The sequence below is a fragment of the Eutrigla gurnardus genome (genome assembly GCF_963514095.1).
Source record: "Eutrigla gurnardus genome assembly, chromosome: 22".
Lineage (NCBI taxonomy): Eukaryota > Metazoa > Chordata > Actinopteri > Perciformes > Triglidae > Eutrigla > Eutrigla gurnardus.
This window is the reverse complement of record NC_139933.1, coordinates 12,062,949-12,077,490: the sequence shown is the minus strand read 5'-3', so window position 1 is coordinate 12,077,490 and position 14,542 is coordinate 12,062,949. Positions and strand designations below refer to the sequence as shown.

The 14,542-nt window shown below is 46.0% G+C and overlaps 1 protein-coding gene across 1 annotated transcript in view; it reads right to left on the bottom strand.

Annotated features, from left to right (window-relative positions):
* bahcc1b (BAH domain and coiled-coil containing 1b) overlaps positions 1-14,035 on the bottom strand; it is a 52,574-nt gene extending 38,539 nt beyond the window's left edge. The window contains 3 exon segments of the mRNA XM_084040527.1: positions 10,256-10,308; positions 10,310-10,574; positions 13,896-14,035. Of these exon segments, the coding sequence (XP_083896653.1) occupies positions 10,256-10,308; positions 10,310-10,413 (157 nt within the window). The 5' untranslated portion in view covers positions 10,414-10,574; positions 13,896-14,035.
* Between the last annotated feature and the right edge of the window lie 507 nt (positions 14,036-14,542).

Genomic DNA, 14,542 nt, shown 5'->3' with positions numbered 1-14,542 from the left:
ATATATGAAAGGTGATTCTCACGACACAGTTAAGCTCCACGGAGCGTTTTAGCATCTTTCGGCTTATTGTTTTGGCTTCCTGCAACATTACGGTTTCCCTCATAGCGTCGTTTCCAGCTGCAAGAAAGCTCGGAAAAGCTAAGAACGGCAGACAAAAAAAGTTAGCAACTAACTATTAAACAAAGCGTAGCATTAAGAGGTGAAAGAGCCAGATAGGAATTGGTGGAGAGCAAACATAGAAGTAAAAAGAAGGTTAATATGAGACTGAAATTCATCATGTGGACGCCAACAAGACTCAAGCTAATACTGCTTCGTTACGGCTGGTTGTGGGAATTGTGTACAGTTTGCAATACTATAAGTATGAAAGGATTAACTACCCCAACTGTTAAATCCACTAAGTACTATAATGGCCTATATTTCATTTTACTGTTCAAAAAGTAAGTATGAATGAAAACGCTTTTTTAATATATATATAATACATTTTTGCAGTAATCTATTCTATTGCCTCCACACCGCTTCGAGACAGCTGAGCAGGCGGATAGCAGCTAACAGTGCATCAGCGGAGGGGGAACTGAGCTGGCGACAGTGAGACACGCTCACATGCACGAGGAATACTCAGATTACAACACACAAAGTGGGAGCGTGACTTCACTCTCTGCTCAGGGAGACATTACTCCGCTATAACTTTACATTGCATCTTGTTGTTTGCTGCTATGTTAATGCTCTTAATATTGTCTAGAGAACCTTCTTTTGTCGAGAGAAAAAAAGTCAGACAAGCCCTGCACAAACCGATGTGTTTCTTTGGGTCTGGAAATAACTTTTATTGTCGACTAAACTCACCAAAAATAAAACACTATTTTTAACAATCCTATTTATTTCTGTGAAGGTTTGTTTTCGGAGCCTCAGACTTGCAGCAGCGCGATCGTGCCTGCCGCTAAAGTTAGCACAAACTCCAGTGGAAACAAACGCCACCTACGCAGCAGAGCACGCGGGGCGGAGGACAACATCCTTTGACTAGCGCGGCCAACATCCACCCTGCTGAAGTGTCCTTGAGCAAGACACTGGATCTGTACCAGCCCTGCCACTGCTGTAACTGACCCTCGCGGGCTGAGCCGAGAAAAGGTGAATATCCCTACGGGGGGATCGAATATCACATTATTATTACAGTGTGCTACTTACAAGCCATCTACAGTGCTTCCTTCAATCCCGCGCCACGGAGAGTCATATCTCAGCAACACGGGAGCAGGATGTGTGTGTGTCTGCGTCTATGTATAACTGTGCGTGTGAGTGTTCAACCACGCCGCTCCGTATCACCCTCCATCATCGGAGTTGAGGGGTTGTGGTTCCTAGAGAAGCACTTTACTTAAATGAGACCCTCAACGGCTCGACATGCAGGTGTCAGCGTGTGTGCGTGTGTGCTGCATGTGTGTGTGTGTGGGCGTCAGACAGTCACCGTGTGTGTGTGTGAGAGAGAGAGAGAGAGAGAGAGGGAAGAGACTGAACAAGAGAGAAGACAGACAGCGAAAAGGAGAGAGAGGCGGCGAGGGAGCAAGCGGGGGGAGGAGGGAGGTAGGGAGCGAGGAGTAGGGCGAGAGAAGATGGGAGCCTGTGACAGAGCAGGAGAGAGAGAGAGGGAGAGAGAGACAGCAGGTGAGAATAACCTAGTCTGACCTTATTTCAGCATGGCTTTTCCATTCTTTATATTCCCTCATTGCTGTAATATTTACACAGGAATAAAAGATTATTGGAGAGATCAACGGAGAGGAAATAAAGAGCAAAGAAAGGGGGGCGGGATAAACCCCCCCCCCAAAAAAAGAATAGAGAACAGGCTGATGGATTGGGTAGTGGGGGGGGGGGGGGGGGGGGATTTCAGGGCTGCAACTAACAATTATTTTCATTGTCGATCAGTCTGCCAATTATTTTGTTGATTATTCAATTCATCATTGAGTGTGTGAAATGTGAAAAAACAGCCAGTGAGAACACCGTTTCTGAGAGGCCAAGGTAATGTCTTCAAGCGTCTTGCTTTCTCCAACTGGCACACCAAAACCAGAACACCTTCTACTCACAATGATATTAAAAAGACGGCGGATATTTGGCATTTCAGCTTCAAAAAAATTCAAAGACTGATGGGTTATCAAAATAGTTGCATTTCATTTTCTGTCAGTCAACACACCTTTATTACGACGCTCCGTTCCTTCATTCTAGCCAGAAAGAGAAAGTGGAAGAAAAACGAGTATACGGCACACGGCCTGGCCTTGAAACAGGTACACGCAATGTCTTTAATGATGTCATTTTATCGTTGGACAGATTTTGTAATGTACAAAAGCTGAACACATTTGATGCTGTTGTCGCTTTTTATGCAATTTTGTATCGTGATGTATCAGTATTATGATAATAAGCCCTGCTACCAAGGAGACAAACTGTTTTCACTCTGCACTGCAAGCCGTTGAGACAGAGCTTTACTTCCTGGATGCACACAATTATACAGACTTGTGAGAAAGAAATGAGGGTAAACATGCCCACATGTTTGGAACAGATCAGCAAAACAGGTCTCTTAGCTGCAATATGTATCTGCATGTCACAACTGAGGAGAAAACCCACAAGCCTTTGTTCCACTGGTTTCTGTTATATATCAACTGGATTGTCTTCTTGTTATTATCTATTTATCCGTATGAAGTGTTGTTTTCAGAAATGTGTAATTAAATGTTGGCAATAACTCTAACATCCATGCCGCTAAGCGTATTTGACTTTTTTGTTTTTGATAAAGACAGAGCTTAAACAAATGGAAGAGCCGATGAAACGCAGACAAGACCAACACTCAGAGGTTCTGATGAAGCAAGACGTACAAACGTGCACTGACACACAAACACGAGCAGCCGTGATCACACACACACACACACACACACACACACAAGAGCGGAGATAAGTGCACACTCGCACACAACAGACTGCCCTATATTATGCATGCACACATGCTTCCAAACATTACAAAAACACACATCAAAACGACCGGAAAAGACAGTAGGCGGTTATTAAAGAGACAAAAGAGAAAAATAGAGAGAAGGAGAAGAGACACTTTACCAGCAATCAAAGACGTGGAGGAGAAGAGACGGAGAGAAGGGGAGAGAGAGGGAGGGAGGGGGAGAGAGAGAGGGAGAGAGAGAGACATGCAAAAGGGGAGAGTGTGCTTCTAATCAGGCTGGATCCAAAATTTAGACAGGCACACACAGAGGCACAAGCAGTCCCAGTAGGATTAGGACCTCAGCACTCAGTGTGTGTGTGTGTGTGTGTGTGTGTGTGTGTGTGTGTGTGTGTGTGCACATCCCACGAGACTGATTAGCCATGAATGACTGATGACGGATCTTTGTTGTTGTTGTTTTTTTTCTCCCCACTCTCTCTCTCTCTCTCTCTCTCCCCCTCTCTTTCTCTCTCTATCGTGCTCTCTTTTCTTGTTTTCTTTCTCACTCTCGGGCAGGAGCATGGGAGTGGATTCTCACACACACACACCCACACACACACACCCACACACACACATTTATATAGAGCTGCACACAGCTCCATGTATATTCAACGACGGCTCCTGAATATACTTAATGCTTTCATGTGTGTCACTGTGTAACGATCCATGCTGTTCCACACAGCTGCTTCTCTCTTTTTCTTACTCTCTTACTCCCGTAACACACACACACACACACACACACACACACACACACATGTGCACACGCACGTGCACGCAAACATTTTTCCTAGATAGGAGCACATTAGCCGTCTTTCACACCAAACCCACAATCTGTTCAATCAGCGGTGTGACTCCGAACAAGTTGAAGGGTGTAGCATTCAGTCGGCAGTCTGACCACTCTGCCTTCTTTAACCTCACCTCCAGATGAACCTTCAGCCCCCTCCATCCATCTGAGCCCCTGACAGCAAAACAAACTGGACACAGACCCGCCTGAATGGAGGCCATTACAATATGAATGAGCCAAACAGAGCTGAAATGAATCGAATAGAGGGCCAAAACGCAACAACTGCAGAGAAAAAAGGGCCCCGGCTGACTCAAACAAGTCAGCTCGAGTGACGATGAGTCACAAATGTGACCCCGAGACTGAATGAAAGCCGGTCGGCCTCAGGTGTCGCGATAAGGGGTTGCCGTGGTTGCAACACCTCTGCTTTGCGGTATGCATTTTCAGAGGGTTCAGACCTGTGGATCTGGCGAGACTGTGACATCATGTCTGCCCCCCCACCACCACCACAAAGTGATGTCACTTCTCTATCACGTCGCATAAACAGGGAATCGCCTTGACCCCTCTGAAGAAGTGGAAAGCCATAAAATATCAGGGAATTATATTGTCTGTACGCACGCGAATAGCCACTTTCTTTTCACACATCTGGTGACTTTCTCATGCATTCATATCATCCAGCCACATATTCACATAAAACACCTTATAGTGTGTTTTTAAATGAACACACACACACACACACTGCTTCCCCTCCTCCTGTAGTAAGAAGCTGTTTTAGCCTTGTGTTTTGCGGGCTGTTTAAAATGTCATTTTTCTCTCGTTTCTCTGACTTCAAAGGCGCTGCGCTGAGCCCTCGCTCCCTCTTGCCAAATCCTCCAATCGTTTCTGATTTAGTGAGTTGGCTATGGGCCGAGTAGCACCGGGACAGGCCCGTTAACAACCGGCCGAATGGTGGGGAGAGGGGAAGGCAAGAAGAGAGAGAGGAGGAGGGGGGGGGGGGAAACAAATGAGGCAATGTGGAAAAGATGTGGGAGCAGGCTGAAATTAAGACAGAAATAGGAGGAGTGCTGAGAGAAGCCGGGCTGCTAACAACGCGAGGAGGCGATGGGCGTGTGGGGAGTTAGACAGAGATGGGAGCTTGATATAAGAGGTGGGGGGGGAGGGGGGGGATCGATTGAGAAGAGAAGGGGGGAGCGAGAAGAGTGGGGAGGTACATGTCTGCGAGGAGGAAGGAGGGCTGGAGGACCACTCGAAAATCTGAGAGGAGCGAACGCAGAGTGAAGGGGAAGTGAAAGAGGAAAGCAGAAGGAGAGGAGGAAGAGGGAGGGCGAGCATGTGGTCAAAGAGGAGCGAGGAAGACAGTGTGGAGGGGAGGTCTGGCCAGTAAGGGACAGAAGAAGAAGAAGAAAAGAGGGAAGAGGAGAGCGACGGAGAGAAAAAAGAGCACATGGGCACAGGAAGTCTGGCGCTTTCCATTCACATGCCAAGTCATCAGATGGTGGTGTGTGTTCACACCCCGGAGATGTCGCAACCAAACGCACCCCACTCCCTTCAAATCACTGCTACCGACAATAAGCAGCTGTTCACATGTTGGATGGGAGTTGGAGATGAGACAAAAGTCTTCTGTCAGTGCGGCAAATGTGCTCCAGAACAAACGCGTGCTTCGCTCCAAACTCCCAACATCAGCTCGGCTAATATATTCCAATTTATTTATCTTTTTTTTTATCGCTCCGCTGATGTGACCTTTTCAGACGGCTGGAGTCGGCGGTCACAGTTACTCCGAGGTCAATCTGATTAGACTAGACTGGGTCCGGGAATGTATTTAAATGATGTGCCATAGTCGGCTTGAAATATCAAAGCTAGCGCAAGAGTCTAATTTGTAATGGAAATGCCTTTAATGACTCTACTGGCTTTACTTAATGACTTAATGCTTTAATGCGTCAACACATTTCAAACAGTCAGACTCATTTAACTGATTTCTTTGGCCTTGTTGCATATTTTATTTCTAGTCGTGAAAAGTGCAGTACTGATGCGGGTGTAAAATTAATTCTCCAATGTGGTTTTTTTTCTTCCAAATTGTGCATAATGTAAAATGTGTTTTTTACAGAATTAGTATGGAGTGAGTGTTAATTTTGACCTTAATGTTGGTGATTTGGCTAAACTAAAATTTATCTTAAAAGTGTCACAAATGTGCGGTTAAAAGGATCCACATATTATTTATAAATCAGCAAATAAATAGTATGTTTTTTAAAAGAAGCTATAAATCATATTTAAATGTAGATCAATCAAAAGTAATAATAAAACAATAAAACTGGGTCACAATGTTTAATTTGATTAAAATTAACCCTGTATTGCATCAGTGCAATATTGACTTAAAAGTCCATGTAGATTTTAAGTGTGCTTTTTTTGTCGTGAATTGAACTGAATTGACAGTTTACACTCTGCTCCTTCCTCACTGCGTCCAATCACAGCACGGCTGGCTGCAGCCCCCACCAGCTGTCTCCGGCACACAGGGGGTCGTCTTGCACACTGCACCCGGGATGTGCCCCTTGTACCCTGGGTAGCACTGGTGAGGTGGGGGGGGGGGATGTCTGAGGCTCATCCATTGCTGACTCATCTCAGACACACACACACACACACACACGGGGGAAAGCGTCTCTTCTCTCTCTCGCTTTCACTAACGCGCACTCTTGAGAAGCAGCGGATGCGGTAGGCTGAGGAGTCGAGGATGGCGGCCAGTGGGCGCCGTCAGGCAGCGGTAATCTGACTGGATTACCAACCAGGTGGAAACATTCAGCCTCTCGACTCCCACTGCTCCTCCTCTTCCTCCCTCTCTTCCTCTGCTCCATCCATCTATCATTTGCATGCTTGTTTTCTCTTTTCACCTCATTCTTTCGCAGGGCCTTTTACACACTACACACACACGCCATCTTCCCTCTCTCTGTCACGCTACTTGTCTGTGTGTGAAGGTGTGTGCAGGTAGGAGTGTGAAGGGGCGTGTCTCATATGTGCAGCCGTGACGATCAAAGCCAAAGCCGAGAAACTTCCAAGAGAAGAGAGACGTTACAGACAGCATCATGATGAATGGACAGGGTGGCTGCATGCAACACACACACACACACACACACACACACAGCGGAGCACATTTATAGCAAAGAGTCGCAGGATTTAGCTGCAGGATCTTGTGCCTCACTAACAAGACTGAACGGGAAGCAGGGAGAGCCAGGAGAGAGAGAAAAGAAGAAGAAGAAAGAAGAAAGGTCAAAGAGGAAAGATTGAGAGAAAAGAAAGAGAGGAGCGGCAGAGGTTATCTACTCCAACCGAAACATTCTGATTATGGTTTATTACTTATTCAAAGTACAAAACACAAGCGGCTTAAGATAGAAACCCTTTAAGGGTGTGTGTGTGTGTGTACAGCTGTGCATGCATGCACACATGTGACATGAATGGGCGCTCTTTCTGTCTGTATTACTAGGTCACACACACACACACACACACACACAAAATCATGTAAACAAAAACCGTCTGCTGTCTGGGAAGTAACACACCTGTTCAATGACATGCTTTGCCACGCCCTCCATAATACTGCACACCTGTGCTACTGCAGGCTAAACCTAACCTTAATCACACACACACACACATACACATACACACACACACACACACACACGGCTACTGCCCAGGGGCTAACATCACAGAAAAGGGGAAGAAAGAGAGGGGGACTGGAATAAAAGCAAAGCAGTGAAACAGGGAGGGGAACGAGAGACAAAGGCTTTCTGCTCCTATCAGTAATCTAAACGCCTGTGTAATATCATTGTGGGGCTTTATCAATTGGGAGGGGGGGGGGGGGGGGGGGTTGAATCTTATGCCGTTGGTATGCAGCTGTCATTCCATCACCTTGTCAAGCGCAACCATATTCAAGAAGACACCATGCTGATCTAAATAAGAGGCTTCAGCAAAATTGATGGATTGCAGGTTTTCCGGGATATGAAGAAACAGGGGGGCTTTTTTTTTTTTAATACTATGAATTACTGTAAGTAATGAACCCAGTTTGGTCTTGTGAGAAGTTAGAAATGTGTGTGTGTCTCTTTCCAAAGATCTGAAAGCACCCCCCCTTGCCCTGGTATGGCCAACCCCACATCGTATCTACCCCCTGTGCCGAGGCCTAGGGCCAGGCATACAGCTCTCTGAATCTCTGAGGGGGGGCAAGCACAAAGGTAACCCCCATCTTAACGTCCCAGCACACACACACACACACACACACCAACCCCCATCCCAAAACAACAATCCTCTACGCCCATCATGTCAGTCAAAACCCCATCAGGGACATGCATGGAGAGTCTGGATATCTGGAATCTCAATACAGTGTCATGCACCTTGAGACCCAGTGAGAGGCCCCCTTGAATATATTTCAATAGCATTATCACCGTGCATTACTACACTTTTCTCCCCTTTCAACATTACAGAATCATCTTTAAATTTGACCATAATATATGTCAGCAGGTACGACATCAGTCAAAGTGTTGTATAATGGGTTTAAATTGTTATGCAAGCAACAATCTCGCCATCAGTTAGAGGTTTAAAAATATGCCATTGCCACATTTTTGGTAAAACCGTTTCAGTCAAATTTTAAACGTGCAGCTAAATGTCTTTGGAATTATGGAAAATATTGTATTTATTTAAAATAAATTGAATTATTGTGTAATACTTTTAAATAAATTGTAGAACTGTAATTATGTTAATTGTGTAATGTGAATCATTCTGTAATATATAGCTGCGTTGCAGAAAAATTATACATTTTATGAGACATTATGTACACTTTGCATTTACATTAACACATTTATTAGACATAAAGACGATGAAATATGCTACATTTTAGAATATATTTTTTAAATTCCTAAATTGTGAAAAATAATAAATATAAATATTGTATTATTAGTCCTGTGTGTAGATTGTAAATTGACTTTAGAAAAACTGAAGTGTATACATACACGATACAGTTTTAGAAACAGCATGTATGCTCATGTAAAAACATATCTGAAGACAAAACAAGCTAATAAAAATAATATTTTTCATCAGGCTTCCTCCGTGTGAATTGCAGCCAAGACCAGAACCAGGACCTGAGGCACAGATGTAAAACTGGTTCCTGTTTCTGAAAACAACACAGCTGAATGGATTTGGACGGAAAAGTGGAAATTGCGTATTTTGTTAAAAAATATATATATTTAAAGAAATATGAGTTAAAATTGCGCACCGGACGTTTGCGTCGTTTCCCTCCTGCTGTTGTGTAAAACTAATGAATATGCAAATGAGTGGCGACATAGGATGTGTGGATCCTACACACGACAGACAATATCATTCATTCATAGGCCGCGAGTCTCAACGTCTATTTAAAGAAGCCGCCGCGTTTGATGAATGATAATTAATGAGATTTCTCATCGAGCACGTTTACATTCATCCAGTCACTCCACTTTATAGACACTGTATGATTTCGAGCAGAGCCTTTCTTTCTTTCCCCTTTCTCTCGCTCTACACACGCGCACACATACACACGCGCACACATGCACATGCACGCACCCCCCCACCCCCACCCCCACCCCTCCCCCTATTGAGACAGGATACCAAAGCTACTTGTTAAATCTAATGCATGCACTGTCAACCCATTCGCACCCCGTCACGTCCCCGCTCAATATAGAAACCGGATTTTCTGGTATTACCCGCACCTCTATTAGCCAGAGCTCCCCTCCACTCCCACCACCTCCACCACCGCGACCCCCAGTTTGTGACCAGTACAAACCAGCATGTTCCCCCGAACCCACCAGCATCAAACCCACCGTGGCCCCCGGAGCCAAGGAGGAAGGAGGAAACGTTGCACAGAAACTGTAGTCAGCTAATAGCTTTAATTTATTGTTTAATGGGAAATATAAGCAGTGGAATTACCCACTTCTAATTAATTACTTCAAATGGCAATGATTAGTACTTTACTAATTGATGAAAGCATATAAATCTATGACAAGATTATACAACTGGAAACGCCTAATAATCCGTGTGTGATAAAGGCGAATAATCCGAGAATGTTTCTAAAAAGAGAGGTTTTAAGTCTCAAACAAAAAAAGGGGGGGCACGCCGTAAATTTAAAGTTAATCTAATTTGCCAAGTTTCCGTGTTCCATATTTTTGCTTTTACGCGAGGCTGAAACATTAAACTGGGAAATGATATTTATTTTTCTATAACACACAGAAAGCAGCTATGTCATAAACAGGTCATGAAATAAAGTAAAGCATAAACCACTTTAAGATGCCTGAGCTTTTTTTGTTTTGTTTGTTTTGTTAATAATTTCTAATTGACCCAAATTCTGAGCAATTTCCTCCCACAGTAAAATTCAAGTTCGTCCCAAGCAGCTTTAAGGTTGACCAAGTTTGTAACACGGTGCACATTCTGACAAAAGAGAGTATTCATTTTTGTTTTATATATATATATAAAAACCCACACACGAAAAGCGCTGATTGAAAACTGACCTGAGTGCGGAGCCATGGAGAGGTGGGATGAGTAGTATTTCCCAGGCTGGAAGCACGGAGCCGTGGCCGCCTGGCGCCATCCGAGACGCGGCGCTGTGAACCAACGCGCTCCGCTCCGTCAGGAGGTGGTGCGGAGGAGCGAAATCTCGGCTTTCCATCCCGTCGAGAACCGATAAATCCCAAATCCGACGTAAAATCCGGAGGCACCGAAGGTCTCAGGCGCCCAGATGCAAATAATCCCTTTTTATGAACTTCGGGCTCCCCTCGCATTGAGCGGAGTTTCGGCTTTGCAGCGTAGAAACTGAGTCCCCGTCATGTCCTACAAAAGAGAGAGCAGGAGACGCGTCAAAGCGCTGACAATAATGAGCCAACCAGGGATGTGGTGCTGGAGAAAAGGCTGAGCTGAGAGACAGTCGCTGTTCGCGTTTAGACAAACAGCCTGGCATTTACAAAAGCAATTCGGTTTTCACCAAAACAACAACAAAAAAAACAACAACGAGCACATTTGCCTATTATGCTCACTAGTTTGTCCTCCGCGTTGCGTTTAACGACGACGTGTGCCAGCGCAGGAAGGTGAGTGGAGTCTGCTGCAGATAGAAAGGTGGTTGAAGTGAGTTTGTGTGGATTTACCCTGCACCCCCCCCCCCCCCCCCCCCCCCCCCCCCCTCCATACTAACATATGAAGGAAACCGTTTCCACAATACTCGTGAGCAAGAGCGCACAAACCCCTAAATTATGGCGACTAATATCTATCCCGCCGACCTCAGAGTTCCCACAGTTGCCAAAAAAAAAGGCAGAAAGAAACGCGCGCTTTGATTAATGCGTCGTTGTTTATGCAAATGAAGTTTCTATCCACGTTCAGTTGTCATAAAATCGGATCCATTGTACGCTCATTTAACATGTGGTCGCGTCACTTCAGAGCACAGGCTATTCTATGATTTTTTTTAAAGCAATAAAACATGGGATTAATATAACATCTAGTAGCACACACACACACACACACACATTCCTGCCCCGGATCAAGGTTTTTTTTTGCGTTTTAAAAATGTAATCTGACTTCGCTGCCTTCTGTTTTTATGGCTTAACCATACCAAACTTGTTTCACCTTTAATGTTTGTCTTTCTTTTTTTTCTTTCTCCCTTTTTTTTTTTATTGCTGGCACCATCGTAACCGAGATTCGTATTTGTGGTGTCGCTTATTAATGGAAACGGTGATGAAACAGCTATTTCTGTCAACTCCTACGGGGGTCAGCGGCTGTGGCCCCCTCGCCTCCTGGCGATGGCAAACACCATGCATCAGCTACACACACGGTATACTGTATATGGGCTACACTGTAATCACAAACACAAATCAAATCACCTTTATGCCCCAGCTGCGTAAGAGCGGGGCAATAAACAGCGAAATAGACTAGGAAATCATCGACTTGATATGTATGCCTTATAGCCTATAGGTCATTTACTTAAATAGGGCTCAGACAGTGAGAGCTCGGTGCCTGCGTTCACCCAAACACACCTCAGCAGTCCATCCATTAGGCCTCTCAATGCATGGCACGTCCATCCAGCGCTCTGTAGATGCTGATAGCACCTCCCAGGAACCGACGATAAAGGAACAAAGAAAATATCAAATGCTCTGGTGGACCAGGGGCTTATGAAGAGCATAGGAATATATAGGCTGCACGAGCTCGGAGATTCAATTCTCCTTTACGCACGCGCGCGCGCGCGCACAGACAAGCTGCTCAAGGACTCCCAACTTTCAGGGAATTGTGCTCGGGGTAAGGATGGTTCTCCAAAGTTCAGCGGGGCTGACAGAGCGATGGTGTTCCCGGTCAAACACTCCCAACGAACTATCCAACGCGTGCACACACCGCTTCCCTTAAGGAGAATCTGGCCTAAAGTGCAAGTGCATTTTCAATCACTTCATTTCCCTTTTGTTGGTGCAGCACCACGTTCTGGTTTGTGACCCCCATCCAGTCGACATCGAGAGGGGGGGAAAGGCGAGGGTGAGACGGGAGAGAAACGCAGGCTATACCGCTAAGCGCACTGGGGAAGGCAAAATGGACTCTCTCCTGTCCCCTAGGCTGTGAGAAACAATGGCCCTTCTCTACGGGACATCAATCATAAACCACTCTCGGCTGACATTTGTCTATACATTTTTAAATTTTGGGACCGTAAACACACGTCCTCGGTGTTTACATTCCATGTCAACACAGAGCCACTCAGCTACATTTAACAACCTGGATATAAATCCCGTGTTATCGCTCGCCACGCAAACAAAACAGACGTGAGCAGATCGCGCGTAACAGTTTGGGGGGGGTGCTCATTTGGATCTACTGTATTGTGATGTGTGTGTGTGTGTGTGTGTGTGTGTGTGTGTGTGTGTGTGTGTGTGTGTGTGTGTGTGTGTGTGTGTGTGTGTGTGCGTCTACGTGGAAGGCGTTCAGACTTCCTTCCACTTCATCCAGGCTCCTCCAAAACCCCATACACACTAGGCTACCCAAACATACACACACACACACGCACACACACAAACGCGCGCGCACACGCATCTCCCAAACACGCGCGCACACACACCTCCAACACCACTGGCCCTGCAGAGGGTCAAACACAGCCAGACGAAAATCCCCCCTACAAAAGTGCCCCAATACTGGTGAAAACGACACAACACGAACTCCGCACGAAAAGCAGCACATCTGCAAAGAATTGTATTTTCAGGTCACGTGCAATCCAGGTTTCAAACCTCCAAAATACGCAGTTTGTGCCATTTGAACAGAAATCCATTAAATCATAAATGCGTGGACCTTTGGACAAAAGATTTAAAAAAAGGGGAATTAGTGGCTTCAGGTTCAGAGGCCAACTCACTGCCTTCAACAATTTTGCAATAAAGTGAAGTCGCAAAGCATAAACGAGACACTAAATCCGGGTATTCAGAGGCCGAGTACGCAGGAGAGACAAGCCCGGCCGAGCCGAAGACAGACCGGCGTCTGCGTCAGGCTTCGTACCGATGAGGGGGTGCGGGGAGCACTGCAGTTTGCAATAAACTGCCCCGTCTGCCTCTCCCTCGAATACACACACACACACACACACACACACACACACACACACACACACACACAATAGGAAACTAACAAAGAATAATCTACAATTTAGAATCTATAAAACTACGGGCGTGTGGAGGCGCGCTGAAAAGCGAGTGCTTTTGAATAGTCCTCTGAATGAATCAGCAACACACAAGTAATTTGGCTGTGAAGAGAGGTCAAATCAAAAAAAAAAAGTGACACACACACACACACACTCACACACACACACACACACACACAGCTCCAGACTGGACAGGAGAGACCTGAATGTACACCCTTCAAAATACAGTAAAATCGTGAGACGTGTTGTTTTAATTACAGACTGTCTTCAGATTATTATTCTGTAAGGGTTAGCAGTCACATCAACTCGCGTTTTACTGTTTACTTCTCTCGAGGTGTGACAGTGAACGCTCGCGGAGTAAACTGTAAAAATAGATCCCCATTTAAATAAAACGGTGCATTTAGATCCTCTCGCGTGCAGCACTTGAACTCACATTTACATCCAGTAGCTACAATACGGCAGGGATTATAAAACGCGGCATTAAAAAATAATTTGCTACTTACTGGCAAGTTACATCCATTGCGTGGCGACTCGGTCACAACGAAAGAAGAAAAGTACAAAAAATATTCAAAGTGAAAATCCCCGAGTCGCAGAGATGAAACATGTGGGATTGATTACATCCTATGCTGCTGCAGACTGTGGTGTGCAGTCAGTTGAGGTATGGGAGAGACGCATCGTAGAAGTTCAGGCTTGTAGTGAATCGAGGCTCGTTCATGCAGCCGGAGACTCAGACACGCCGGGAGGAGGAGGGGGAGGAGGGGGGGGTGGAGGGGTGTGTGTGTGTGCGCGGGGAGGGGTGAACGCGCAGGCCTATTGGTTTGAGAACGACAATGTGAAAGCGTGCCCGTGAGGCGCCCCTCCACCCGCGCCCCCCCTCCCCGCCCTACCCTTTCCTACATCCCACACACCCCCCACCCACCCCCCCCTTCGACGGTAAACACACGCCGCCATTGGCTGCCGCTCCGAGCCAATGAGGAAGCCGCCGGAGCCGCGGAGCAAAACCGCGGGCGTTTGATTTGCAGCCCTCGGCGCACTGCGTGCGCAAGCAAATGCGATGAGACAGGCGGCACCGCTCGGCACCGTTCAGCGCGCGGAGAGGAGAGGAACTGGAGCCGTGCAGCGCCGCCTGCACTTTGTGATCACTGGTGGA